The 27,705-nt window shown below is 41.2% G+C and overlaps 2 protein-coding genes across 2 annotated transcripts; both read left to right on the top strand.

The window, feature by feature from the left end:
• Positions 1-13,264: 13,264 nt before the first annotated feature.
• On the top strand, positions 13,265-14,076 carry LOC6540621 (histidine-rich glycoprotein). Its single transcript, XM_001968852.2, has 2 exons — positions 13,265-13,356; positions 13,419-14,076. The coding sequence occupies exons 1-2, from the start codon at positions 13,345-13,347 to the stop codon at positions 14,004-14,006; spliced, it is 600 nt and encodes a 199-aa protein (XP_001968888.1). The 5' UTR covers positions 13,265-13,344; the 3' UTR covers positions 14,007-14,076.
• Positions 14,077-20,911: 6,835 nt separating this feature from the next.
• LOC6540627 (partner of bursicon) lies at positions 20,912-21,619 on the top strand. The gene is made up of 2 exons (XM_001968851.2): positions 20,912-21,191; positions 21,243-21,619. Exons 1-2 carry the CDS (start codon positions 20,937-20,939, stop codon positions 21,411-21,413), a joined length of 426 nt encoding a protein of 141 aa, XP_001968887.1. The 5' UTR covers positions 20,912-20,936; the 3' UTR covers positions 21,414-21,619.
• Positions 21,620-27,705: the final 6,086 nt, after the last annotated feature.

Here is a 27,705-nt window from a genome sequence, read left to right as displayed (position 1 = left end):
GTTACCATGGCAGATGGACTCCATCCGAACTCTAGCTTCCCAGACAGGGCCTTAATTCTAAGCCGCTGAAAATCGTTTGCCTCGAAATCCAGTGGCATCGTTGCCTTTGATGTGGTTCAAGTTCAAGTCGTTGCGTTGCGTTGCGTTTGGTTGCTTTAGTTTCATTTCGATGTCTGCCAATTTGGCACGTAATTTAATATTAATTTGTTAAACTTCATTCAAGGCGCCTCCCCCAGTCCTTTTTTAGAGCTGCACAGAACATGAGATTCATCGGCGGAGCAGAAGATTACAGCTCACCGTTCGCTCGTTAGTCGGCTTAAACGTTTTCATTGTTATGCGTCTTGGCAACGCCTCCATCGCGAACCAAGGGAGCTGGAGTTTGGTCCCCAGGTTGGGACCTGAAACCGCTGGGACTCTGATTTGATGGTGACTGGGCTGATGGTCTGAACGAGCCCAGTCGCGCCGATCCTTTTATGTTTGCTCGATATAATTACGTGGCTGTCGGCCTGAAATCATCATCATCGCTGTATATGCCGCCCCTTTGGCCAAGTTGGTCGATCAGCCCCAGTGGTGCCCAGCCCACTGATTGTTATGTATTTTGATAGGTTTCAACGAAATCAGGGCCCTAATAGCAACGCGCTGCATGCGAAATGCCCGGTTCCAACCTACCATCGCCCTCTTATAATTATTGAGCAGCGTTCGACAAGTGATTATACGGCATTTGTGTCGTGATTTGGCCCAGGGGATGGCCAACCAAAATGGGAATGGGAATGGGAATGAGGGCAACTCCAGCGAAAAGCAGCGAATCCAAGCGTTGCTCAAGGGCAACCAGCCATCAGGTAAGACAGCGTTAAGTTATGATGTTGTGATTATGCCAGATTTAAACGCCCGCCTGAAGTTGAAGCCGTCTTTCTGCGAATGAATTACGTTTGCCATCCAGTGATTCTCGAAGTATTTTGCGAAAACTTACATCGTAAGCGGAGTAACACGAGAATAAGCTTAGTCCTTCCACGGAATGCAAGAAGATGCCGCACACTGATCCTAAAACCTTATCGAGTTCATGGTTTAAGCATCGCACTCCCATCATTATATCATGGCACAAGGTTATGTAATTCCCTATAAGTCCATTCAACAAGCAACCCACCCAACTAGAGCTACTGTTTAACAGATCTCCCAGGATCTGCAAACTGAGTAAACACAATGCAGTGCACAAAGGAGAGTAGAGGACTGCAACAAATTGCATAAGCAAACCAGATCCTTTTTCCTTAGTGGGCAAGGACACATAGCCCGCAAACACCCGGGAATAAAGGAAATCCTCCAGGCCAGCAGAACAATGGAGACATAGATGGGCAAAGCCATAAAACGTTTGTGAGGATGAGGGACATAAATTTGGGTTTTCGGGAATCTCTTGTTTTGTCTTTCGGCTAGGAAATAAAATCCATTTATGGTTACGCTTATGGTTCAATTAACACTTTCAATGGCAGGCAAAGATAGCTGAGGGAAATCAGAGGGAGAAATTGATATTTCTCTCCTTGCCAACTCGCAACGCGATAGACATCTTCCACTTCCAAAGACGTGAGTGCCTTGTAGTGTCTACTTTTCTTTGGGTTCGGGGTGAAAGTAGAGCTCAGCAGGCAGCAGTACAAAGGCTAATCGTTAAGACAATGAGTGGCGGGGCAACTGGAACTGGAAAACAGAGGATGTCATAAATTTCAAGTGTAACACCAAATGTCTTTTTTGGGATTTCAGGTTCCAGAGTGCATGCGGTACGCTCCTCTTTCTCTTCCTAATTTATTTTGGTCGTAAAAAAAGAAACCCACAAGTAATTGAATAAAATTCAAGACAAAGGTGAAATTGAAAGTACTTATCTCGATCTGTCGCCATCTCAGACTTATACAAATGCGTAGAAAAGATCATTTTTATTCAGCTGTTCGTTCTTAAAGGATATTGCGCTGAGATATTCCTATCCCTGATGCTCAATAAATAAATAAATAACATGAACAACAGACTTAAGAAAACTAAACACTTAGTATCTACAATTTCTTTTTATACCCGTTACTCGTAGAGTAAAAGGGTATACTAGATTCGTTGAAGAGTATGCAACAGGCAGAAGGAAGCGTTTCCGACCATATAAAGTATATACGTAACTCAACTTATCCTAATCGGATTTTGAAGTGGCATACCTCTAAATGTTACTGGCGCAATTCTCTAAATATCTGCATTCAAATTTAGAAATTTATTTTTTTTTTAATTTTTTGTAATTTTTTTGATGTAGAAATAAAAAATGTCCCAAATCTGAAGTTCTAAACTCCATAACTCAACTAATCCTAATCGGATTTTAAAGTGGCATATGTTTCTGGCGCAATTCTCTAAATATCTGCATTCAAATTTAGAAATTAAATTTTTTTTAATATTTTTGTCATTTTTTTGATGTAGAAATGCAAAAAACTTAAAAAATGTCCCACATCTGAAGTTCTAAACTCCATAACTCAACTAATCCTAATCGGATTTTGAAGAGGCATACCTCTAAATGTTTCTGGCGCAATTCTCTAAATATCTGCATTCAAATTTAGAAATTAAATTTTTTTTAATTTTTTGTCATTTTTTTGATGTGATGATGTTATAGGAATTCAAAAAACTTAAAAAATGTCCCACATCTGAAGTTCTAAACTCCATAACTCAACTAATCCTAATCGGATTTTGAAGTGGCATACCTCTAAATGTTTCTGGCGCAATTCTCTAAAAAACTGCATTCAAATTTAAAAATGTATTTTTTTTAAATTTTTTTGTAATTTTTTTTAAGTGATGATGTTTAGGAATTCAAAAAACTTAAAAAATGTCCCACATCTGAAGTTCTAAACTCCATAACTCAACTAATCCTAATCGGATTTTGAAGTGGCATACCTCTAAATGTTTCTGGCGCAATTCTCTAAAAAACTGCATTCAAATTTAAAAATGTATTTTTTTTTAATTTTTTTGTCATTTTTTTGATGTGATGATGTTGCAGAAACTGAAAAAAATTAACATTTTTTTATATATCTTGTAAATTTCTTTAGATTTGCAAAAAACTTTTTGCCACAAAAACTTTTGAGTTTTCTGTGCTTTTATTATTTTTTCCCCAATTTTCTTTCACTTTCACTTGCTGAGTAACGGGTATCTGATACCGGGGAACTCGACTATAGCTTCTTTTATATTCAAATTTAGTTTATCCCCTATCCAAGATATGGCTATGGAAGATAGTACAAGTAAATGCTATCGTTGATACAAACATTTTCATCTCAAACAAAAGTGAACGTGACTGCGATCTAATGTCCAGATAGTTGAAAATACAAGAACTACCAGAAATTGCTGTCTTCCTTAAATAAAGCAATTTCGCCGAAAGACCATATTAAAACCATTGAGAGGGCAACTTTTCCGAGCAAGTACGTGCAGTGAGTCTACAAAATATCTTCAGAAATAAATACGTAAAAATTGTGCTACACGTTCTCAAATTCCAAGAAACGAATTTCAAAAAGAGTTATGTTTTCTGTGGCTTGTGAATGAATCTCAAGTTCGGTCAAGAATTCAGTTGACTGCTTCTTGGAAAATCTAGTGATAACTTAATATGAATGGAAAAAGATATAAAAGCCGTCTGAGCTCAGAAGAACTTGTTAAGAATTTATAGTTTCCGCTTTAAGTGGACTTTTGGACCACACGGATATGATGACAAGAAAAGCAAACCCGAATCAAACAAACAAAATATCTTGCACTGTTTGCATTGAAAATATGAAGATCCCAGCACAAAATGCTCACATATGTGACAACAGCCTTATCCGAAACCACAAGGATCTGGCGGTACAAAAATAAATGAATAGATGGAGCGAATAGATTGAAGGATTGTCGAACTCAAAATAGTCATCCAGCCCACTCAGAGACTTTGGATAAAATAAACAATGACGAAACATTCTGACAAAGTGCTTAAATGCAGCAATAACAACTGCAGCATGTGTTGTGTACAAACAGGGAGTACTTTACTCTGGTTCCGGTTCAGGGGATGATTGCACTTCCAATTTGTCCCTTTGTTTTTTTAGGATGACAACTTGGGCTTGAGCCTGGTGGTCACCCAGTAATGAAAACACAACAGAAATCGAAATTCAAAATAAATAGCAACAGAAACATAAATAATGCAACTCTACCTACTTCGATAATCACACAAATGGTGCTCGAGCATTGGCTAAACTGGTTATCCCATAGATGCGAGTAGAGCCCAGCCAGCAGACGGCCAATTAAATGCTTATAATGGCTGGATTTATGTGAGACAGTTGACATGGTGAAAAGTTCTGACGGCTGTGCGATTTATGTAGCTACCCCCTGGGCAAAATCTCCATATGCAAACAGTCCTTATCCCCCGGCTGCTCATCAGAGCACATATGCGTATCTGTAAGTAGGATCAATATAATGCCAAGCAAAAGCGAAAACAAATCCTGGTCTTAGAACGGCTAAACAAGTATCTTCTACAATGGCCAACCATTTTTCGGTTAGGCTTAAGTCTGAAAACTGCCAATCATTTCCTTTGTCCAAACTGTCAACAGTTTTATTTGCAAAGTCTGACCTTTATGTGAAGATTCGTTTTTTCTGCACTTTCCTGGCAACTAGTTTGAACCGACTATTATCTCAGCATTAAATGCAAAAAAGGTAACTGCCATCAAAATAAGGCAATATTGGGTTTTTCTCTTTTCTAACAAGGAAAAAAATAGAAAATGGCACAGATTAAAACACGTTCCTTTGACCATTTGAACAATAACTTTAAGGAAGTCGGCATCACATTCTCAAAATTTAATACTTGTTGATGGCAATTATTACCAATCGTGTTTAAACAATAACCTTTTACTGTCACCGGATATGGTCGTGTCCACAGCTCCATCAATTAGCACAATACTAAAACATTTTATGATGGCCGTAAAAAGCCGATTATACATGCGACTTTCCCATTTTTTAGACAAAAATTATTGAATCTTTTCATGTGCCGTGTCACACACACCCATTGTGGATGAACCAAAATGAATAAATCTCGAAATTAGGTATGCACAACACAAGGCTAAATGTTATGGGTTATTAAATGCGGAACTTTTTGAGTTCGTTTTGCAGAATGCATATTCCATATAAAGTATGCCATATCGCTACAATTGAGAATTATATGGGCAAATAACTTAAATCGTAAATCGGTTGTAATCGACGAGGGAAATAAATTTCGTCTTTATCAGATGGCGAATGGAATGTGATTTGAATTTTGCCGCTTCTGTTTGCTGTTGGTAAGCCCTTTATTTATTATTTTGTATTCATATTTGCGAAAAAAAAAATATGCAAGAGGTAAACAAATTATATTTCCAAATCAAATCAAAATTCAGACGGCGCCAGTTGGCTGTATGGGTGCCTTTGTCGGAAAGTTATGTTAATCAGTCTTCCAGGCGATCAAAGACCTGGCGATCTTATGCAAACACCGATGGACTGACTGACATATTGACACAAGCTTGCTGCTGACTGACTGACTGAAAGACTGAGGGACTGACCGACTGGACGGCTGGCCGGCTGACTGATGGTGGTTTCAGCCAACCAAAATGAAAGTCAAGAACTGTGTCCATGTCAATACAAGCCATATATCAGTCATGCCTAGAAATCAGCCAACCCAAACCGAGACAAGCCACGCAGTCAGTCAGTCAGTCCGTCAGTCACTCAATGTCTCGTCCCTGTGCTGCTTCCGACTCCAGCACGGATTCAGATACAGATTCAGATGCAGATACAGATACGGATTCTGATTCTGAATCCGATACTGGTTCCCTCTGTCTGCACAATGCATTTCTGACATTTTATTGATTGAAGAGGCAACATTGACGCAAACACACACACAGTGCCGGGAGAAAATGCAAATATTTAACAACCTTTTTTATTTTCCTCGTTGTTCATTCATTTTCATTTTCTTTTCGGTCCATAAGCAATGTCTTCTATTGGTTTTTTCGAGCACCCCCCCCGGGTACGGGTGTGTAAACATGGGGCTTTTATTTAAATATAAACTCGCTCGCCCATCGCATTGCATTGAATACATGATTGAATATGACTACCGTATGACAGATGGATTTTGTCTGTGCCTTCTGTCTGCTTTTCAGTTCGATTGTTTCGTTTGTTGTCTTTGGGTGTCTGTCTTTTGCTTTGGGCCTGGTCGAAATGCCACACACGATTTCTGGCTGCTGCTGCCTCTGTTGTTATTTGTCGTGTTCATGGGCATGCATAAGTCATTTCTGAATGTAAATGAATTTCCCCCATTTTATGTGGGCCTGCACTGGCTGTGGTCGTGCAAATATGTGCATAGTTTGTAAATTGAATGAAGTGGGCCAGGAAAAATGATTAATCCCCAAAACAGTGGGCAGGAAAAGCGGACTTGTTCTGGACACCATTGATTTGATTATCCATAAATATTAGTTATTCACATCACAATTGCAGATGCAGAGGCTCCAATTTACAGGAGTACTTACAAAGACAATAAATCTTTTAAGGAAGAAAATCATTTTATTTAAGAAGAAGTAGTCTTGATTATTATCTGGCAATATAGTATACTAGAGAACATTTTAAGTGTTGGTAATAGATACACACTTTCCGCTTTAACATATGTATCGAAGTATTGCCACCTTTGTATAGTGGGATAACAAATCGATTTGTATTAATCAGCCAGAGGTTAAATCGATTTGACCGTGCAGCCAAATAACTCACTCCCCAAGATCATTTCTGTTGAACGGCGTGACCAGAAAATGAAATGACATCTGCAGACGTACGTCCGTGATCAATTGACACTCGGTGACCACAAGTTCGACCTCGTTCCTCGACCAGTTCCAGCCCGTATCCCTACAGGACCTAACCCTCGTAATATGTGCCATGTCCTGTGCTGCAATGACTACCCTCCCTTCCACTCGTTCATTCTGTCCAAAGTGTCAAATTACCCAGAAGGCCGTAAATTTAGGCCTTCTGGCTGCTGTCACTCGACCAAGAGCCATTCTGCCTTCCTGCCTGGCCAGTTGGCTGGCACAGAAAATTGGTTTCTGTGTCTGCGCCCGGTTGTTAATCTCTGTTGCAGAGATTAGCGCCCCCATTTAGGTGGGCAAAAAGGTGGCACCGGACTCTGGAAATTGGTCCCTTTTTTCCAAATACATACCAGGCATTGCCACATGTGCATGTGTTATTCGATGCGAAGTAGGGAAAATTGATACCTCAAGCCCGAAAACCAAGAGCTAATTAGGTTCCCCGGTCTGATTGAGAGCCATGGCACGGGCTGGAGTGGGTCAACCCCAATCTAAAAAAGCCTCGATGATTTTGGCGAAACTCAATACTAATAGGAACTGTTGGAACCTATCATGGAACTCAGTTGGACAAAGGCAGAAAATCTCACACCAGCGAACATGAATCATACAGGATTTAGTTTCAGTCATTAGTCGACACCACACAAAAGGTACAAAATATAGAGTAACTTATATACTCACACACAGTTTTTAGCATTATAGGTAAAAGAAGTTGCAGGTTATTTAAATATACATTCGTTATTTTGGACAGTAACAACGAGCCAAGCTGAAATCAGAATAATCCGCTCAAAAGTTTTGCTCACATTTCACAACTTTGTAAGCCATGTCCGTTTCAAACTGGTCTGGGTTTTGTTTTTAAGTAATTAAAAAAAGGCACAAGTGAGATTCAATTTGAGAAGTACAAATATTTGCGGTTATTCCTGTTCACTGCACCACTCAAAACCCAAAACGCCCTGTGATGCCAGTATCTATTCTCACCTTTGTGCTAATCGCTATGCACAACATAAATCCAGTTTGGAAAAAAGCTGAAGCGACTCAGAATCGAATCCCTTTCCCACTCCTTCCAGCAGCTGTTGTTTGGCTCAGAGCGGAGAACCAGAGGATTCAGGGCTCCTGGGATGAGAGTTCAGTTCAGGGGGAATGGGAATTGTTTGCTTTTGTCGACTTTTTGTGAAATCCTGATGGCAGCAATTGTTTATGCATTAAATAAGCCGATGCAGAGTAGAGCAAAGATGAGCCCAGAGATACTCACTCGCTTGGTAGACAACTGACAAAATATGTAGCACAATGGCTGATGGGGGGACAGCTTAGCAAATCTCAAATCTGACAGACAGTCAAATACAATGGCACTTAGGGGCTGGCCCGGTTCTACCTAGGGGTGAATTTCCCAGCTTTGAGTGTGAGTTTCGCCCCGAAACTCCTTACGGCCTCTGCACATTTATGATAAATATCTAATTCCATGATGGACAGCTCTCAAAAAGAAGGAAACTGCACGTCAGGGGATTAGGCACTCGTTGGCAGTCTTGCAACTACCAGATTGTTATCACACGCAATTTTGTAATTTGATGAAAACAAACGAATTAAGATACAGATCGCACAAAACCCGGTAGTTCCAGACACCGAACAATACAAGTGACGAGCCGTCGTACCTCAATTCGGCTAATCCCCAGCAATTGGTATCGTATGCGGTATGGTTTAGTTCTGACGGTTTAGGCTCACACAACTGTGAAATTTGATGCAGACCGGGGTGTAGGTAACACGATACCCATCACTATGCACCTATTGTTGTGCAGATCTGGTGGCCACTGATTAGTCCGGGCATCTCCAAAGCCAGAAGGCAACAGTGCTCTACAATAGGTGGTACAGATGTACCTGGCTCATTCCCTCGCCAACTAATTGGGTGCACTTCCTTTCGCACAAGGGCGGCACTTGAAAATACCCATTGATCGGGGAGTTTCGTGACTGAAATTCAATTAAATCGAATCTACGGTATGCAAATAAGGTATTGTATAGAAGTAACCCCGAAAGCAAACGGAACCGGAGAGCTACACATAGTATTTCCCCTTTTTGTTGAAGTTAGATGATCTTACTTATAGGAAAAGATATCCAAACAAACTTGAGTTATTTAAGTTTAAAAATTAATTACGACAAATAGTTCAAGCCTCAACTTGTTGATAAGCATGTATGTCTCTAATCATGTATGTCTCTCATCATGTATGTTTCTAAGCATGTATGTTTGTAATCATGTATGTTTCTGATCATGTATGTTTCCGATCATGTATGTTTCTAATCATGTATGTTTCTAGCCATGTATGTTCCTAATCATGTATGTTTCTAGCCATGTATGTTCCTAATCATGTATGTCTCTAATCATGTATGTTTCTAAGCATGTATGTTTCAAATCATGTATGTTTCCAATCATGTATGTTTCTAAGCATGTATGTCTCTCATCATGTATGTTTCTACCCATGTATGTTCCTATCCCGCGAATACCATTTACGATTATAATGGCGCACATATCATTGATAGATCGATCAAATGTGGAACACTGGTAGCTGGCAGCCGATGTAATCGAACGCGATCTTTCACAGGCCCCACAGGCATCAAATTAATCTGTATGAGTCGCTGCCGCCACCTTGTACAAAAGGAAGCAAAAGAAGTTGCTTTAATGAAGCATATGTGTCGGCTTTTGGACAAAAGAGCCAGGCATTTCGAGCCGAGGCATACAATTTATGATTAATCATAAGATCGATGAGAAAATTATGCTCATGACAAAAGGCCAGGCCAGAAGCGGGCATTAATCTGCATTTTCTAGGCCCCATCGAGTGCGAGATGACAAAGCGTTTATGGCGCATATAATTATTGGTTGCCGCCAGAGATCAGATGAGAAACGGAGTCTCAAGTGGCAGGAAATGCCACACAATTTGCCTTTTACCCCACCACCCGACTATTCTACTTCACTCGTGGGACCTGAGTGGAGATAATGTCTTAAGTATCGGCGACCAAAATGTCATTAATGACAAGTGCCCATAATGACTGGTAAGACGTTTTGTGAAAAAGTCTTTCAATCCAGCTCGACTGGAAGCATGCATAATTTGCTTATATCCAGTGGCTACTGTGCCGAGGCAATTACAGTGCTGTGATCACGTATTATTAAGCATATTTGTCGGCTGGGTTCAGAAATGGCCTCACAATCACTTACAGTCACTTTTCTTTGATTCGCAGCTCAATCTTTTTCGGAAAACACACTCCCATTTCCACACTGCATTTGACGGGATCAATTAATGAACTTCCTGAACTAATTGCCAAATACTCACTTGTGGTTAAGTAATTTAATGGGTTCTAAGCATGGCATCGCATTTGTATCACCAAGCGGCATGGAGTTTTATAAAATATCATGTAAAACTCATGTAAAATTCATGTAAACTTTCATTTGCATTCTGGATATGTAAGAAATGCCACATAAATAGCTGACTGGCTGAGCAAATAATTAGGGGACAAACAAGCGATCACAAATTGGCAGAAGGAGAGAATATATTGGCAACCTGATAAATACCAACATGTCCAGACTTAACCATTAATAACTGGTAAGCTCAGCAATGCTGTTGCGTTGCTAACTATTTTTGTTCACAGACAGCAGTGGCAGCAAAAAGCGTTTGTAATTATAACGCAAAAAGGCCGCGACAAACTCATTTGTCCATGGTGAAAAATTCACATTACACAGCGTCGCTGCCCGCGGAGTTATTGACGTGGAGAGAGGTGAGGATTGGCTAGATGCCATTTGAGGTCTGGTCAGGATCGGTGGATGGTGGATGGTGGCAAAATTGCCATGACAACAAATCAAGCATCATAATGTGTCAAGCAATGCATCAAGTGGCCCAACTGGAACGTCCAGGCAGCTGCATTACAACGTAATTGACGAGAATTGTCAACACTCCTCGCTGCTCCGGAGGCATCGCGGATGCACCGGGTTGTTGGGGGGCATGTGCTCATCCACCTCGTACTCTGCTGGATATACCAACACCTCGGCACCGGCCACTTACTTTATTTATCGCAATTACCGATTACAGCTAACTTTATGGCCTGCCAACCAGTTTCTTGTCCAATTGCAATTGCTGTGAATTGTCTTAACGCATTTTCTTGCGTCCTTTTCGCTGACCATATTTTATTGCCAGCTTCGCATGTAAGTAGTGCTGCTGGATAGCTAAGTTTAGACGCACTCCGTGGTATATAGAGTGAGAGATTCGTTAATGAGTATTGCGAACAAAATTGAACAGGTTCGTGGTAAGAACAGCTCATGCAACGAAAAATCTAACATGTAAAATAGGAAAAAGTCATAGATAACTATTTTTAAAAGACTTCAATTGATGTAGCAGTCCTTTCAGTGATTTCTTTAGTTACTTGCCCGCTGGCAATTAACATATTAGCCTTGTATTAAGAGTAAGCAGCTTAAATGATTGATTATATCATATGACGTGCCTAAACTATGCCTCTTTTACTTGCCCCAATCGCGATTGAGCTGGATACTCGTACTCAGTTGATGGGGTCCTGTCAAATGAGTATCTGTCAACAAGCCCTCGACATTGTCGTTTTCAATTTTCGGCAGGATAGCAGTGATTGATATTTATGGTCGTGGTGGAGCTGTGCGAAAAATTATCGAGGCACTTTGATCGTATTTCTTAGGCTCGTTACAGTGGAAGACTATTTCGTATGCGAGCGCATAATGAGTTGCAATTTGCAACTTGCAACGCAATGGAAGTAAATGTTAAAGTTGTCCCTTCGTTGTCTGCGGTTGTTGATCTGCTGCTACTGCTGCTGCTGTTGATTATCCCTTGACAGGGCATCAAATGCGAAAACGACCGCCCAATTTACATACAATGCACATCAATCGAATGGGCTACAACTGCAGTCCTGTCACTGCCACCGGGGCACCTTTGTGGCATCATCGGTTTTCCCCATCGCCTCCTATTTTTTGTTGCTGCTGTCCTGTATTTACCCTTTTACCCAGCCTTTTGGGCCCGGCAATCAAGCGTACTTGTTGTGCGACTCCAGCAACTGGCCAACAGACCAACCAACCAACCAACCAACCAACCAACCGACCAACAACTTTAGCGGCCATGACACAAAGATTGACAGCATGTCGTCGCTGTTTGGAAGCCTGATTGACATGAGTAATCAAGCAGCCGAAATGTGCCCACAAAACGCAGCCAGCAATGACACTGACAACGAAACCAGCCAACCAAACCACGCAGCCTTTCGTTTGCCCCTTTCACTGACAACGATGAGTCGACAGCCACGGCAATGGCAACTTGCAACGTGCAACTTGCGGCTCTCAACTTGCATCAACTTGATGAAAGAGGGGGCTTTCCTCGACTTTTGGATGCATAAGCCCAGTTACCATAATCCGTATATCAATTAAACCAAGAAAATGGCAGTTCAAGCAGCATCTTCACGAAATTATAGGAAAAACTGTACAATAAAACGGAATTTAAGGAAGATTCCTGTCAACATTGTAAATAAAATGGTATTTCAAATAGCTTGTATCAGATCCTTTAGTCCTGAAGCATAGAACTCACTGCACTCCCTGAACATTCCTAGCCAATTATTATCCATGCCCAGCTAATTCACGCATCAAATGCAAATTGCATTCAGCTCTTCTTGCCGGAGCTGAGCACTTTCGAAAATCCGTATCCTTTGCGGATTACCAAACAGAACCAATATCCCCATTGTCAACTCGAATGTGGCCTTTGATGAAGGCGACACGACATTGACAGACGGCAGCCGATTGACTGCTGACAGGCCAACTGGCGGGACAACAGTCCACCGAAAGTAGGGATACCGATCGGGATCGGGAATCGGGAATCGGGAAACGGGACTGGGATTGGGATTGCGACTGGGATTGAGGAGAGCAGACAAGCCTTTCCGATCTGGCCAAAATGAAGAAGCCGCTGCCGCGGGAGAACTGCAAACTGCAATTCTGATGACTTTTTGTCAGGCCTGATTGACGTCAACGACTCGAAGACGTTTGTCAGGCATATAAATCTTTTGGCTCGTTTGTTTCTTGGCTATGCCCACATATCCCAATCCCAATCCCAATCCAAATCCGACTGCAGCTCGGAGCCGGGGGATTATAATGGCCGACAACGACAGCGATGCGATGCATAAACAATGCCACTTTAAATTGGCAATTGTTGCGACAGTACATTTTACAATGAATTACTGCACTGGCCATTCTTTCCTTCCTTCGATTTGCGAAACAACAGCCAAATAAAAGGGTCGAATGCCAGTCGAGTATAATTGCACGTCTCCGGGGCGAAAGTACGGCCTGAACTTGAACTGCAAATTGGGGCGTAACTAACAAGCGATTTACCAATTCTTTTTTGAAAGTTTAACCTATGCGTTCGACTTATGCCAGCTATAAAAGGGCCGGGTTAAAGGTGTTTTGGTACAGTTCACAACGGCCTGGTGATCAGCCAACAGTCCAGCTAAGATTAACTCATAAACTAGCTGCGGTACCATGGCTCAAAAGGTGAGTGCGGCCAAAAGGATAACAGCCGAATGGCATTTATTATTTCCCTCGATATCCCTCAGTTTTGCATCGCCTTTGCCCTCCTGGCAACTGCGGCTATCCGGGCAGCACCTTTCCACGGCCACGAACACCATGGCCACCATGGCGGTGCCACCAGTCACGCCTCCGTGCACCTAACATCCCACGACGACCACCAGGATCATCATCATGAGCATCATGGGCAGGATGGGCACCACGACTCCCATGCTGAATACGACTTCCACTACGGCGTCAAGGATCACAAGACTGGGGATGTCAAGTCGCAGAGCGAGTCGCGACATGGCCACACGGTTACCGGGCACTATGAGTTGATCGACGCCGATGGCCACAAGCGAACTGTCCACTACACGGCGGACAAGCACAAGGGATTCGAGGCCCATGTGCACCGGGAGAAGCTGCACGACCACCACCAGGCGGAGCACCATGGCCATGGACACAGCGCTGGACACGTTGAGTTCGAGGAGCACTCCTCGCACTCCGGCCACGAGGAGCACGGTCACGGACATGGACATGGAAGCAGCTCCCACAGCTACTCGCTGAAACAGGAACACGGACATGGACACAGCCACGCTCAGGATCATGGCTTTGAGCACGGATACGGCTACCATTGAAAACTCGTTATCGATCTTTTATTGAACTCTTACCAAATACCTATTGTTGTTATACCAAAATAAAGCAGGCAAACATAAAGTCCAGTTTGAATTGAAATGGTGAATTAGGTTTCTCTAAATATGGTTATCAACTCCATAAAGATCGAAATCCGGCAACATTTCACACTCGACTATATGCTATATACAAAGCACAATTAACGTGAAAAAACAGAAAATAGTATATAATTAATTTGGAAATATTTGGCATATTCAAATATGGAAATATTTCGCTTCATTAGAGAAATTTTGGCACATGAATATGCTGATTTATGAACTTGGCGACTCAACACCAAAAACGAGAATCGCATAGACCGTGATTTGGGTCAGAATTAGTAATGTGCGATGCGACAGGCAAGATATATCACGAGTTCGATGATTATAAATCATATTTGTGCAGCTTATCCATAAATTAGCCAGCAATCTATTCAGGTGGCTAAAAACTTGTATTTTGAGTAAAAGCATACACAGTATATATGTATGTATGTATGTATGCATGGCGATTTTTTATGGACGATTCTTTGCACTTTTAGTGGTGGCAACATCGGGATTTTCGGAGTTGAAAGTCCTTTATTCATCCTCGCACACCCATAAATCAAATATGTATATATCTCTAGCACTCGCGAGTGCGTGTATGTGTGTGTGTGTGTGTGTGTGTGTGTGTGTTACCCCTCATCCGAGTTGGCTACAATTTGTTTAACAGACAGGCTCGGCACATCCTTGCGTTATCCTGTTGCCCTCGTTTGTTGCTGTATTACAAATGACTGTGGAATATTTATAAGCATCATAAATTTAATTTATGTCGCCGCTGCGCCCGCCGCGTTTATTGTGCGCATAATAAACGCTCCACAAAAATCCATTCTCGACCCAACTCCAGTTGCCTTTCGCTCCGAGTAATTTATTATTTTTATACGTTCCATGTGTTTGTGCGGCACGCACTTTCTACATTATGTAATATACGAGATATAGTGCGAAAATTGCAACGGCTATTACTTATATTTATTACGCCACTTTTTCCCCGATTTTTGTGTCCTGTGTTGCAAATAATGATTAATTGAAGCTCACTTGTAAGACAGCTCAGTGGAAATTTGAGTAATAAATGGCTTGACTAGAAATGCGTAAGATAGTAAAAGAAAGTTTTCAAACCAGAAACAGTCTGCATAATCATGCTTTCAGTCATTAATAAAATTAGCTCACTGAAAACAAGCATCAGTTTAAATAGTATCTCAATGCGATAACTGAATATTAAACAGAAATCATCAACTGGCAATCAAGAAAATTATGCACTTTGTATTTTAATTTACCTTAATCAGGATCCTTAACCATCGAATCGCGATTCGACACTTAATGAGCTCGGCTGAAAAATTTACATGCCACCTAATGCAATTGAATCATAAATTTTGCATCGGAAAAAATGAAATTGAAATTAATTAAGCGAAGCTTCAAGGGAATGTGTGAGTCGCTGTTGCTACAGGTCGTAAATTTACTTGATTACGATTTATTTGAAATGAAATCAAAGCAATAAAAACACAGTTGCCGAAACGCAAAACAGAATGAATTTTTCGTTTTGTTTTAGGAAACCGAGAAACTAAGAAACTAACCAAACGCGTTGATCCATTTGCATTGCAAATTGCTGTGGCAAGTGAGTTTTGAGCCTTAAAGCGAACCAACCGCGCATAAAAATCGAGTAAATATATATTTTATGTTTCACTTGTCGTCGTTTAATGCCATAAAAATGGGTATGTGTCTTATTAACTGATGAGGCTGTCGTTTCAACCAGCCAAATATACATTCCCAAACCGGTATGGCACCAGCCAAGTCAAAACCGCGAGGAGGGCGCCCCAAACCAAACTAATTCAGCCAGGCCAGCCCAATCGAATCCAATTCAATCCAATCCAATGCCCGTTACCTGACTTGGGCGATGGTGTCATTAATTTTGGTATCGTAAAGCCCACAATATGTCAAACGAGACCACACAGCGTCGTAAAATTCAATGTTTATGGCCAGCCTCTGAATTTGGGTTTAGTAAGTTTGGCTTGATTTTTTCGAGCTGAACTTGTGCTTCGGCTTCGGCTTCGGCTTGGTTTTTGATTTTGATTTTCGTTTTGATTTTTGCTTCGGTTGGGCTTTGAATTTGTTATCAAAAGTGTCGCGTCGCTTTTAATGGCTTTTGCTTTAGGTGGCTGGCTGCCTTGTTGCGTGTTTCGGTTTTTTAAACGCTTGCCAGAAAATTAAGCGTAACTTATTTGTCAAGTTTCAGCGCGTTGTTTTTTACTTTTTGTGTTGCGAACGATTTTTGTGAAACATAAATAAGCTTGATTCGGTAGGAGATTGTGTCCAGCCAAATGAGCTACAAATGCCAAATCAATTAACGTCGTTTTATAAAGTGCTAACATGCATAGTGAGTTCAGTTTAGCTTTACTTTTTGGCAACAGAAACATACTTAACATTGCTAAAAAAGTCTTTTTTTGAAAAAACTAACTGCGCATGGAACAAAGGAACTGCTATGAACGTTAAATATTTATGGAAATTATTTTCGATTATCATTTCAATGTTTGCATTGCATGTAACATCGGAAAACTGATTTCCCCTCGAACGCGGCAGCATTTGGCCAATTGCATTGCCTGTTTTAGCACACACTTTACGAAATATCAATAAATATTTTGCTAATTACACCGCAGAGTGATTATTTAAGCCCGGCTATATGGGCTGCTGCCGGTGTTTGTACGCCGTCGGATTGTAACAGATGCCCCATGGCATCCATAATAATGTTAAATGCTTTATAATAACCATAAATGTTTGAAATGTATGTGCCAAATGGCTTTTGGTGGCACATCCAACCGCACACGCAGTGTGTCCACTCCACTCCACTCCACTCCACTCCACTCCAGTCCAGTCCCGTTCACATAACCAGTTCGAATCCAGCTGCGTCTCTCGACAGCCGGCACAGTGAGAGGTCCCTCGATTCCAGTGAGTCGAGTCGTGGTCTCGGCCTTTTTGCCATGGAAATTGTTTATGGACATCTTGTTTCTCTTTACTTTTTGGTGGCGTGTTGCTGAATTTAACTGATTTTTAATGTGCGCGACGAGACTGGTGGGCGTTGGCCAGTGGGAAACGGGCATAACTCTGGGGGTCGACATATAACGCCATTCGGTATTAGCCAATTTGCGGCAGTTTATTGGTGGAAAACGGCTGGTCGCTGACTGCTGGCTACTGTTTTTAATAAACTCATTGATTTATGTCTAATTAAATTTGTTGGCCATATTCATTTATGCCAATTACCGCGGCACATGCGCAATCAATTCAATTCAATGCGATTCCCCATTGGGTCAATGCTACATTTAAGCAGCCAAATAGGCGCAGCAACTAAACGGGTTGACCATACATATATACATGTATCAATGATTAATGATCAGCAAATTGGGTTGACTGGTAAATGGAATTTTACTTTATTTCACCGTGGTGCTGACCATGAAAATCGAGAACCCTGCAACGCCCCAAACTGTCAGTTATCCATCACGATTGATGGATGTGCTCGACGGTGGGGCAGTCTTTACTTCCATCCTCCACTGCCACAGTGTAGAATGGTGGCTTCCAGCCATCCATCCACTCATCGTCATTGTCCATAACCATTATCCGCCACTCTAGCCCCGGGTACTCAACTCTATATACATACTGGCAACTCGTAAATCGCAAGTCGTGCAAAATGATCCTCACTTCCCACCATATAAGCCCCTTTCGGGGATCGCCTGGGTGTTACCCACACATAGGCCAGCTTATCCCGAATTGTAATCAACTTAATAATAGGCTAGGCGCGCCTTAATGCTGATTAGGGGTTTTGTTTTAAACTCTGGCCGGGCCAGGCAGATTGAATGTTCGCGGCGGCCATACGCACCATAATTATGCAGGGCAGTGTAGAGGTGGCTACTTTCGATTCTCCACTACTCCACTGGAAAGTGCTGCTGCCACTTGCAAACTATAACTCCAAATGTTATGTTGCTCAATTGAATTCCGATAGGAACAGAATGCATCCATTAAGGTGTAATTAAGCAAACTGAGCAATCTGCTTAGGCCGCAATACTTTGTGTTGTGTTTTTGCCCGCTTTTCCTCCATTTTTTATGCGCCTAGCTTTATGTGGCTATCAAAGTTAATTTCCAATATGATTGATATGTTTTTGCAGGCACACAAAACCACCGCTGCCGCAGCAGAAATGACTTTGTCCAGCGGACAACTATAAATCATTGGGACAAAAATGTGAACACGCGGCACACATTAGTCAAAGAGGGCAAAGGCAGCCGAACCGAGCTGCTGCTGGCCAAAAAACGCATAAACATTTTACAGCGCAAACAATTAACTAAAAATAACATAAAAGAGTAGGCCGAGTAGCCGAGCAGCGCCATATATGAGGGGCCAACTTGAAAATCTCGAAACGAAAATGATTAATGAACGTACGAATGGCCGTTTGGGAAAGTTACATAAATTAACACATGTCTTTTTACCATAATGAGTCAACAGCGATTTGGCCAACACTAAGAGCCAGTCTCTGCTCAGCAGACAGGCGGCCCCCAGGCGCCCAAGTCGCTTTAATTTAATTAATGTGTCTGCCGATAATCATTTTTCGAGTATGTTACGAGACACCGGCAGCAAGTATTAATTCTAAATCAATTAGGCAAGGGCAAATCAATCAATTGCTGGAAATTAAATAACTATTAGAAGAGCCAGACATCGCAGTGAAAAAACCAGACTTCGCATTTATAAATGTTATTGGGTATTTTATAATTTGGTAAACTTCATGACGTTTCGTTGAGCACTTTAATGTGGAACATTAAACGATGTGCCCTTAGCAACTTTCCGGCTAAATGACAACTCCCAGCCTAGTCAGTCAAAGTATTGTATGTTTTTTACCACATATTTGCGTTTTTCCTCGTCTGCGAGCAGCGAAATGAACGCTAAAATAAGGGCAACTTTCTGGTCATGACAGGTTCCACAGGACTCGGCCATAATTGTTGTATTTGTTGTCAGCGGAAAACAAAAGGAGCAGCCGGTCCAAGTTCATTGAAATGGCTCGCCACCGAATGCGGCAACAAAAAATGTGTGTGTGTGGCTCATGTGGCCCCAGGATAAACAGCCCGGCACACGGAAGGGTATCCCTGAATCGGAAAGGAGCACTGACGAACTGGAGGACAGGAGAACCGGAGGACAGGAGGATCGCAGAACGAGATGCCCAGGCAGACACTAATTCGATCTGATAATCATGGAGTTCTGCCAAAGGGCATGAATTGTAATTTCCTCTTTCGCGGAATTAACTGTCGGTCCCTTTCGCTTTGTTGTTACGATGTTTTGCGATTTTTTGTATTTTTATTTTTTATTTGCCCTTCCGAATCTGCAGAATTTTGTTGTTTTTTTCTGCAGAGACACACACACACGGGCTAACCATTGTTGGTTGGTATTTATGTGTCATATTTATTCATTTAAAAGCATTGCGCTTTTGTTTCACTGCTGCCGGTCGTGTGTCGCTTTGGATTTCATTCATGGACACGAAGCCTGCAGGATATATTTTTGTACCCTTGGTTGTCCTTTGATGTCGGCACTTCTTAGAGAATGCCACTAATTTGAACATTGATCCCATCTGCAATCTTTTAAGCTGGGCGGAACACATTCACGTACTTTTCTACACATGTTACATGTTTGATTGTCACATTTTAAGCCACATTTTAATCAGCTTTTCATTAAGGAATGTTCATTGATTTTTAAAAGTACCAATTTCTTATGGAATTACATTTGCAGTGTATATAGCTTAGGTTTAAATAGGAACTCATGGCGTTCCAGCATTATGGGCTTTGGTTTTTCCGCGCAAACTGCAGTTTAGACTATTCGCAGACAGGAAAATGGGAGGAAAATAGGCAAAAAAATAAAAATAAAAACCAGACTGTAAACCAAAAATCCAGAACAAAACTTTGCGCCGTACGATAGATACACAAACATACATCCTTGTTTATGTATTCAAATACTCGTGTGTATACACGAGGAGTCGGAACTGACTGAACAACAATTTCGCAAACGGAGGGTAAAAATAAAATCAGCATTTTTAGTAGTTAATTTAATTTATTGCTGCGTTTTTATGGTTGACTTTATTGCATAATAAAACATAATTTACTGCGCCATTGAGACTTTTTGCGTTTGCGTCGATGATTCTAAAGCGCAACCATCGACCATGGCCCACAGAGGAGTGAAGTGGAGAAAGGCGTCGGGCCCACAGAGGGATACAGATACACTTACAGATACAGCCACACTTGCAGATACAGATACTGGGAGAGAGAATGTGGTTATTGCGAAATTGGGCGAGACAAAGACGATGCCCGCAGGGGGAGGGAGTACAGACAGGAGAGGTGGAAAACTTCAGACAGATTGCAATTTCATTTTTGTTTACGTGGCCGGAAAATTTCGGGAAAGCCCCCCGTTTAACGGGCGTGTTGAAGACTAACGCTGAAAGTATTTGCACGTTTATTGCGCAATAAATTATTGTAATATAACAAATTTCATAAAAATGATAATTTTTTTGCAGTTGATTTTTACACTACTTATCGATTTGGCTAAGCATGTAAAAAATCGAATACATTTTGTTGTGTGTTTCACCACCAAGCCATCGACTACTTGCGGTCAAGTCGTTGGATTTAATTGCCAATTAACAGGGCACAAAAGTGATGTGTAAATTGCCATGTCCTACCGCAACTCAAGCGACCAACATTTCACCCGCTGGGCAGGACACAAACATTCCATCAGCCAGTCATTGGCATATATCATGGAATCCAATCGGCCGTAGCCCACTGGCCATATAAAAGAGCCACCGGATGGAGCGATTGCAAACAGTTGGGCATTGGGTGTGGGTCAGCATGCATGTCCAGGAACTGCTCTTCGTCGCCGCCATCCTAATGCCCCAATGCCTGAGGGCATTGCGATATAGCCAGGGCACTGGCGACGAGAACTGCGAGACCCTCAAGTCGGAGATCCACTTGATCAAGGAGGAGTTCGACGAGCTGGGCAGGATGCAGAGGACCTGCAATGCCGACGTCATCGTCAACAAATGCGAGGGATTGTGCAACAGTCAGGTGCAGCCATCGGTGATAACGCCCACGGGGTTTCTGAAAGTAAGTTCTGCCTCCATTCGCCAGCGAACTATAAGATACTTTGCGTTCTAGGAGTGCTACTGCTGCCGCGAAAGCTTCCTCAAGGAAAAGGTCATCACTCTGACCCACTGCTATGACCCGGACGGCACCCGGTTGACCTCTCCGGAAATGGGCAGCATGGACATACGCCTACGGGAGCCCACCGAGTGCAAGTGCTTCAAATGTGGCGATTTCACACGTTAATGCCTCAATATGCTAGATATATGTTTTCAGCCAAATTTGTTTCAGTTGGAGAGTGTAATTTAGAGATATATTTCCAAATGAACCCCGCAACTTTGAACCTTGTATATTCCTGAATATTTCGTACACACTCTTCAGTAAAATAAGTAAAATCCACGTTTTTTCAGTTTCATAAACATTTTTGTCAATGTCTATTCTAAAATGAGGAAAGCAGCATTCAAAACATAAATAACAAATATACACATATGTATGTAATGTCATAATTATACTTAAGAATAATTCTTTAGGCGGATAATTATTTATAGCATCTAACAATGTTTTCAACCTTAGTTTAAAAGAATTTTGTTCTATTTTTGGCTATTATTTCGTGCAATTTGGAGTGCTGCATTGGTATGCAGTAAGCCCAAGGCCAGCAAACATCTGTTTGATTGAAAATGCAGCACACATTTCGCTGAGAGGCACTTGTGTTACTCCATGAATGCATGAACTTTGATTTTCCCAAAAATATGCAATGCAATCGAATCGAAAAATGCTTGACATATCACCGAAGGCCACAAAATTGATTGCAACCAAAATGGAATACATCACTCGTCCCTTGCCAGGCAAAAATGGCTAAAATGGCAACGGGCATAGTGACTTTTTGGCCCAGCCTGGCTACCAAATTAACTCATTTAGTCCGAAGGTCCGGCGCACTCACAATTGCCATATTTTTGTTGGCATCTGTGCGGGACATGATGCCTAACCACCCGGAAACTCGTCCAGCAAACGTAATAATCAAGCATAAACTGCACTTAAGATGAAAACCGCTTTCTGGTTGTTAATTTTCATCATTATTTTCCCCCTTTCCACATTCCATATTCCTCCTCTTTTATTATATTTTATTTCAGACATGCGAGTGCTCCGCAGCTGAATTGATTAAAGCCAGAACATCGACTAATTGTAAATTGGAGCGGCTTGGAACGGAACACGCTCGGTATGGGGGCCACATTATAATTTCATGTTCACAAGCACATTTGCACGCACTGTAATTTACTTAAGCATTTTCCACTGCTCCCCATGTATGTATGTACTTACTACTCAGCTGGATGTGATCTCCAACGTTCCATCCTGAGTTGCCGCCTTTCGTTCGTGTGTGCGAAACTCATAATTTAGCTGACACGCCCATTAACAGCGGACCGGGTTGATCTTCCCGAGCTACTGAGCTCCATATCCACGTCCAAGATTCCTCCAAACGGGGCGCAAAGGGGGGACAAGTGGGGCACAAAGGGGGGCTCTGGGTGGCATCGCGCGTCAGTGGCTCCATCAACAGCAACGTGCCGACACAATATAAATTATATATTTATATTTATAACATACATCGAGCGGCGAGCGCGATTTTAACCATTTTCCCGGCAAATCTTGCATCCCGGATGAAGTCACGTAGAACCGGTGAGCAAAAAAATCAAAAAAAAACTACCTGCGATCAGATGATCACTCAAAACTTTTAACATTTCATTAGGGTAATCAAATTATACAGTCTATAAGCGAACGGGTTTCCACAACAACACAATTACCGCTCCATTGCAGCTGCTGAATAACTCATTTTGTTCCGAGGATCACCTGGAAAGTGTGGATCAAGTGGGGTCATTAATTTGGGAACATGTGCGAAAATGATTTCAAACTGATATGGCATTTTAAAATATCAAATGATTGGAAACTGAAATGGGATTTTCAAATATCAAATGATTTTAAACTGAAAGGGGATTTCAAAATATCCAATAACTTCAAATTGAAAAAAGATTTTAAAATATCAAATGATTTAAAACTGAACAAAGATTTAAAAATATGAAATGATTTGAATCTGAAAAGGGATTTAAGAACATCAAATGATAGGAAACTGTGAAGGGAGCTTAAAATATCAAATTATTTGAAACTGAAATGGGATATTATAATATCAAATGATTTCAAACTGGAATGGGTTTTTAAAATATCAACTGATTTAAAACTGAAATGGGATTTTAACCTATCATATGATTTCAAACAGGAATCGTTTCTTAAAACATCAAATGCTTTCAAACTGAAATGGGATTTTCAAATATCAAGATAGAAAAAATGTTTCTGTACTGGATAGTTCAAGCCCAAGGCTGTGAATAGGAAATGATAATTTTTGGAATACATTGTGCGGATGATTAAAATCGATCGCTAAATACCCCAATAAATTTCACTCACAGGCCAAATTCGTGAGCTAAATCGAACGCATGCGTCGTGTTAAATAAATTGCTGCATATTTATAAGTTATAAATTAAACGCAGACCACGAAAGGCTGCTGGCAACGTTAAGTTGCTTATATTCTTCCGAGTCACTTTGATGATAATTAATGAATGTTAATTAATAACAAATTTGAAACTCACAAAAAAGGGGGAACGCAAAATATAAACATTTACTTGAATGCTACTTTATTGTTATTGTTGCTGCTGCTGTTTATCGCTTATACAATATCTAACATACTTTTTGTGTTAAAACGCGTTAATATTGGCAATTATTTTTCATCATTTCGAATTCTTTATTCGCATCTCCATTCGCATTTGCATAAAAACGCAATTAATTTTGATTGTTTGTCATTCGGTGAAATATATTTCTGTTTGTTTTTATTGAAGGCTCAAGGCGAAATGTAAACAACAATGATATTGTCGAACGGAAAAATGCTTTTAGTGTCAAGACACACTGCCGTATTAGCTCTCAGCCCTCAAACACAATCGGCCCACATTAATGGCCAAAAGACAAGAAGGCGTGACATCATTGATTGGCTTTATCTCAAAAGGTATTTCTTTGGCTGTTTTCAACATCTCTTTGTTTACCCATAGCCTTACAACTAGCAAGCAGATCGCTTCGCTTTCTGATTGAAATTTATGTGGTGTTTATTAGCACTATAGTTTGGCCTAATGCCAGTTGACATCTCTGGACAATGCTATAATTAATAATTATGGATTTGGCTCAGCTAATTAATAAATCGAAGCAGTTGAATGGCAAAATTTATTCTCATCTCGCTGAATTCATGGCACCCAAGCTTTAAGTCTGTGAAACAACACAGCCATGCCATTAATAACAACTATCCACTATCCTTAATTTTTCCCTTACTTAGAGTATTCAGGAAGCAGCATTGTGGCAGCTTCCGCCCAGAGCCGCGCATATATCATATTTCAGTTAGGAGCGGCAGAAATGCGGAGTGCTGTGAGCTAGGGTGGACCAAAAATGCGAGGTGCAGGGGTCACCTGTCAGGGAGCCAAAAGCCCAGCGAAGCGCAAAGCGTTTTTGCATTTTGCATTAAATTTATGATTTTTACAGCTGACATTTGTTTTCGGGCGCCTTTTCCTACTTGCAACAACTGTGTGTGCCTCTCGTTTCCCTGCCACCAGTCGCATGTGCGTAGGGCATAACATGTAACAAGGCAACAGCAACAACAACAGTCCGGGCACGACAGCAACATATTTTTTGCAACTGCAACTGAATCAGCATAGGCGCCACAAGTGGCGCGGAAGAACGACTTCACAAATGCTCTAACACAAAATGCAGCTTAATGCAGCAAAGTATAACATTATATTTAATATATTTTAAGGAAACTGCCAAACAGAGGAAGTTTATTGATTTGATTTTAGTTCAGCATATTTCATCAGAATTTGAGAAACTTGTAAGTACCCGCAGCAAGGGCATTACAAAAAACAGAGGTAGCAGCAGCTGTCATAAGATAAAAATTTGCCCGCGCCTGCATATTGCATATGCAACTGCAACCGTTGCAGGTTGCCAGTTGCAAGGAAGGGAGGGGGGCGGTGGGGGGTGTGGGCCAACAGGGGCAGCATGCAACATATTCTAATGCGTTGCGACATCAAGTGACAGCAACGGCGACAGTTGCTGTTGCCGCATGAGAGGCGGCGACAGGCGACAGCAGCAAAGATGAAGAGAGCACCAGCGGCAAAAAGTGTACATACGAGTATATGTGAAAAGCGGACTGCATTTTCCATTTTCCCGGGCATGCAAATGAACTGAACTGCAATTATGATAAACGCCGCCAGTTGACCGGATGTGGGCAACTAAAGGAAAACTGGCCCAAGACCGGGACACCTTTTGCATCGCAAAGATTGCGCAATTATTATAATGGACAATAAGCATGAGATACTTAGAGATTGCAAAGAGAAGGCAATTAAAAAACTTGATACGTTCTAATCAAGGTGGGGAATAAAAAATGTTCTTTTTAAAGATAAAAAATGTGACTTAAACAGCTAACTTATTTAGGTTGCTAAGTTAACTGGATGCAATCTAAAGACACAGCCTAGTTACATTCTACCGTTTTCAGCCTTTTGCTCCTTTGAAAACAATTTTCAGAAGTAAAGTATATTAAATTGAAGGCAGCATATGTCGCCTGCTGGCCTATGGCTTTTAGATTTTTTCATTTTCATAACGTTTTTGTGTGTTGCACACACTTCTACATGAAGAAAGCGAAGCCCCTTTGGCACATTACTCATACGCCCCAGTGGGCAAATTTATGAACTCACCAGCGCACTTGAGGCTACGACAAACGAGCTGAAAAAAAAGGAAAAAATACACACACACAACCCTAGAAACACACACTACTGACATCCATGTACAAACACTGGGTAAGTGCGTTTGTATGTTTATTGGAGAGCAAAGTATAAGTACGGGGCTAGTAAAGCAGCTTGTAAAATATGCCAAGGGTTAAAAAGTGTGCAGCACATAATTCATACACATATACAACGGGAAAGTCGCCCGGAAAATATGGCCAAAGGGTAAAAAGATGAAAAGCATAGGGGAAAGCGTGGCACAAGGGGCAAGCTCAACTGCAATCGAGCAACGGGTAAGTAGATGCAGCATCTTTTGGGAGGCATCTTGTGCAGCATACAAATGGCAGCACTGCGGATAATTACAAATGCACTTTGGTTTATTTTTATTGCTAAATATATGGAATTTTACTAAGGGGAGAAGTGAAAATATATCATTGCATACTTATTGACACCCCTGCAAGTTGTATCAAAACAGATACTAATCTGTAGTTTTCCCGACATACAAGTGGAAACTAAATGAGTAACTTTTCCAAGCCCATTGTCACAACTCAAATTATGCCGAGACATCCCGCAAACTAACAAGCACTCAACCACTTTGGTGACCATTTTGTGTTACTAAAAGGGCTTTTCCGGTCACATGTGGCCGCCTCCTCGTCCCCCTGTGAGCCGCATAAATGAACTGCTAAAATGCCAACAAAAGCCCGAAACGGAAACGACCCCCGCACCGTGAAAAACGCACCCCTGCTTATTTGTCTGTTGGGGATATTCGCTTGGGCGCGGCTGACAAACGGGTACAAAAAAAAAAAAAAGGAAAAAAAAAAGGATATGGGCATGCCCGGTTCTGTATTAAAATTTCCTCTTTTTTTCAACAGTTCGCTTGTGGGGTTTGTAATGTGTTGTGGCCACAAAATACTGTTAGCCACTTAATTTTGTGGTTTGCCCAGAGAGCGAGAACGACATATACTTTTGTGTGGTTAATTGAAACTCGATTGTTTTGTGTTCAACCAGAAATGAGTCTATTAAAACCGAAAACGAAACTAAAACCATATCGTTAAACAAAAGGAAGCCATAAAACGTTTGACTCTCAGCCCGCCATTATAGTGGCAACTAAATAAACATTTTATGGTTTTTGAAAGGCGAAACTTTCAAAAGCTTCCTAATGAACACGACAAAATTCGACAATGGACGGGCGCATTTTATGAGAGCATCACCAAAAATGCTCCAAGAAGGCGTGTAGCAGCAGTGGCAGCTGTCAATATATGGCCAAAATATGTAAATTATCGATTGTTAATTCAAAGCGCCACGATTAGTATAATTGTGTATTTCTCTTTCAAATCCTAAACTTTTTAATGCCATAAAGCTGGAGCAACATTCCGTCTTTTGAATATTTAACCAATTGCGTGGTTTTGGTTGTGTTTTTACGACCTTTTTAGCTTTTTACGATGATCGGCCCCAATAGAGCAATTTAACCAGAGATTATGACTCTTATATTTGATTTCTTTAATTGTCTTAGCGTGGGAGCTGTGATTCAGAAAAAAAAATTTAAAAAATGAATTACAAATTCCTTTGGCATTTTTTTATTTTAATCAATATCTTAGGAAATAGTACACCGTTATCCACACCATTTTATAGATACCATCAATGTAATTAAATAAGACCTCATTCACCAACACTTGGTGATTCGAGTTTCTGAGAATTTGATTCCAGTGTGCGAAATTGGTGAAAAGTTCATCTCAGAC

Source organism: Drosophila erecta, unplaced genomic scaffold (genome assembly GCF_003286155.1).
Source record: "Drosophila erecta strain 14021-0224.00,06,07 unplaced genomic scaffold, DereRS2 tig00000055-arrow-pilon, whole genome shotgun sequence".
NCBI classification, from domain to species: Eukaryota; Metazoa; Arthropoda; class Insecta; order Diptera; family Drosophilidae; genus Drosophila; species Drosophila erecta.
This window is presented reverse-complemented; position numbering and strand designations above follow the sequence as displayed.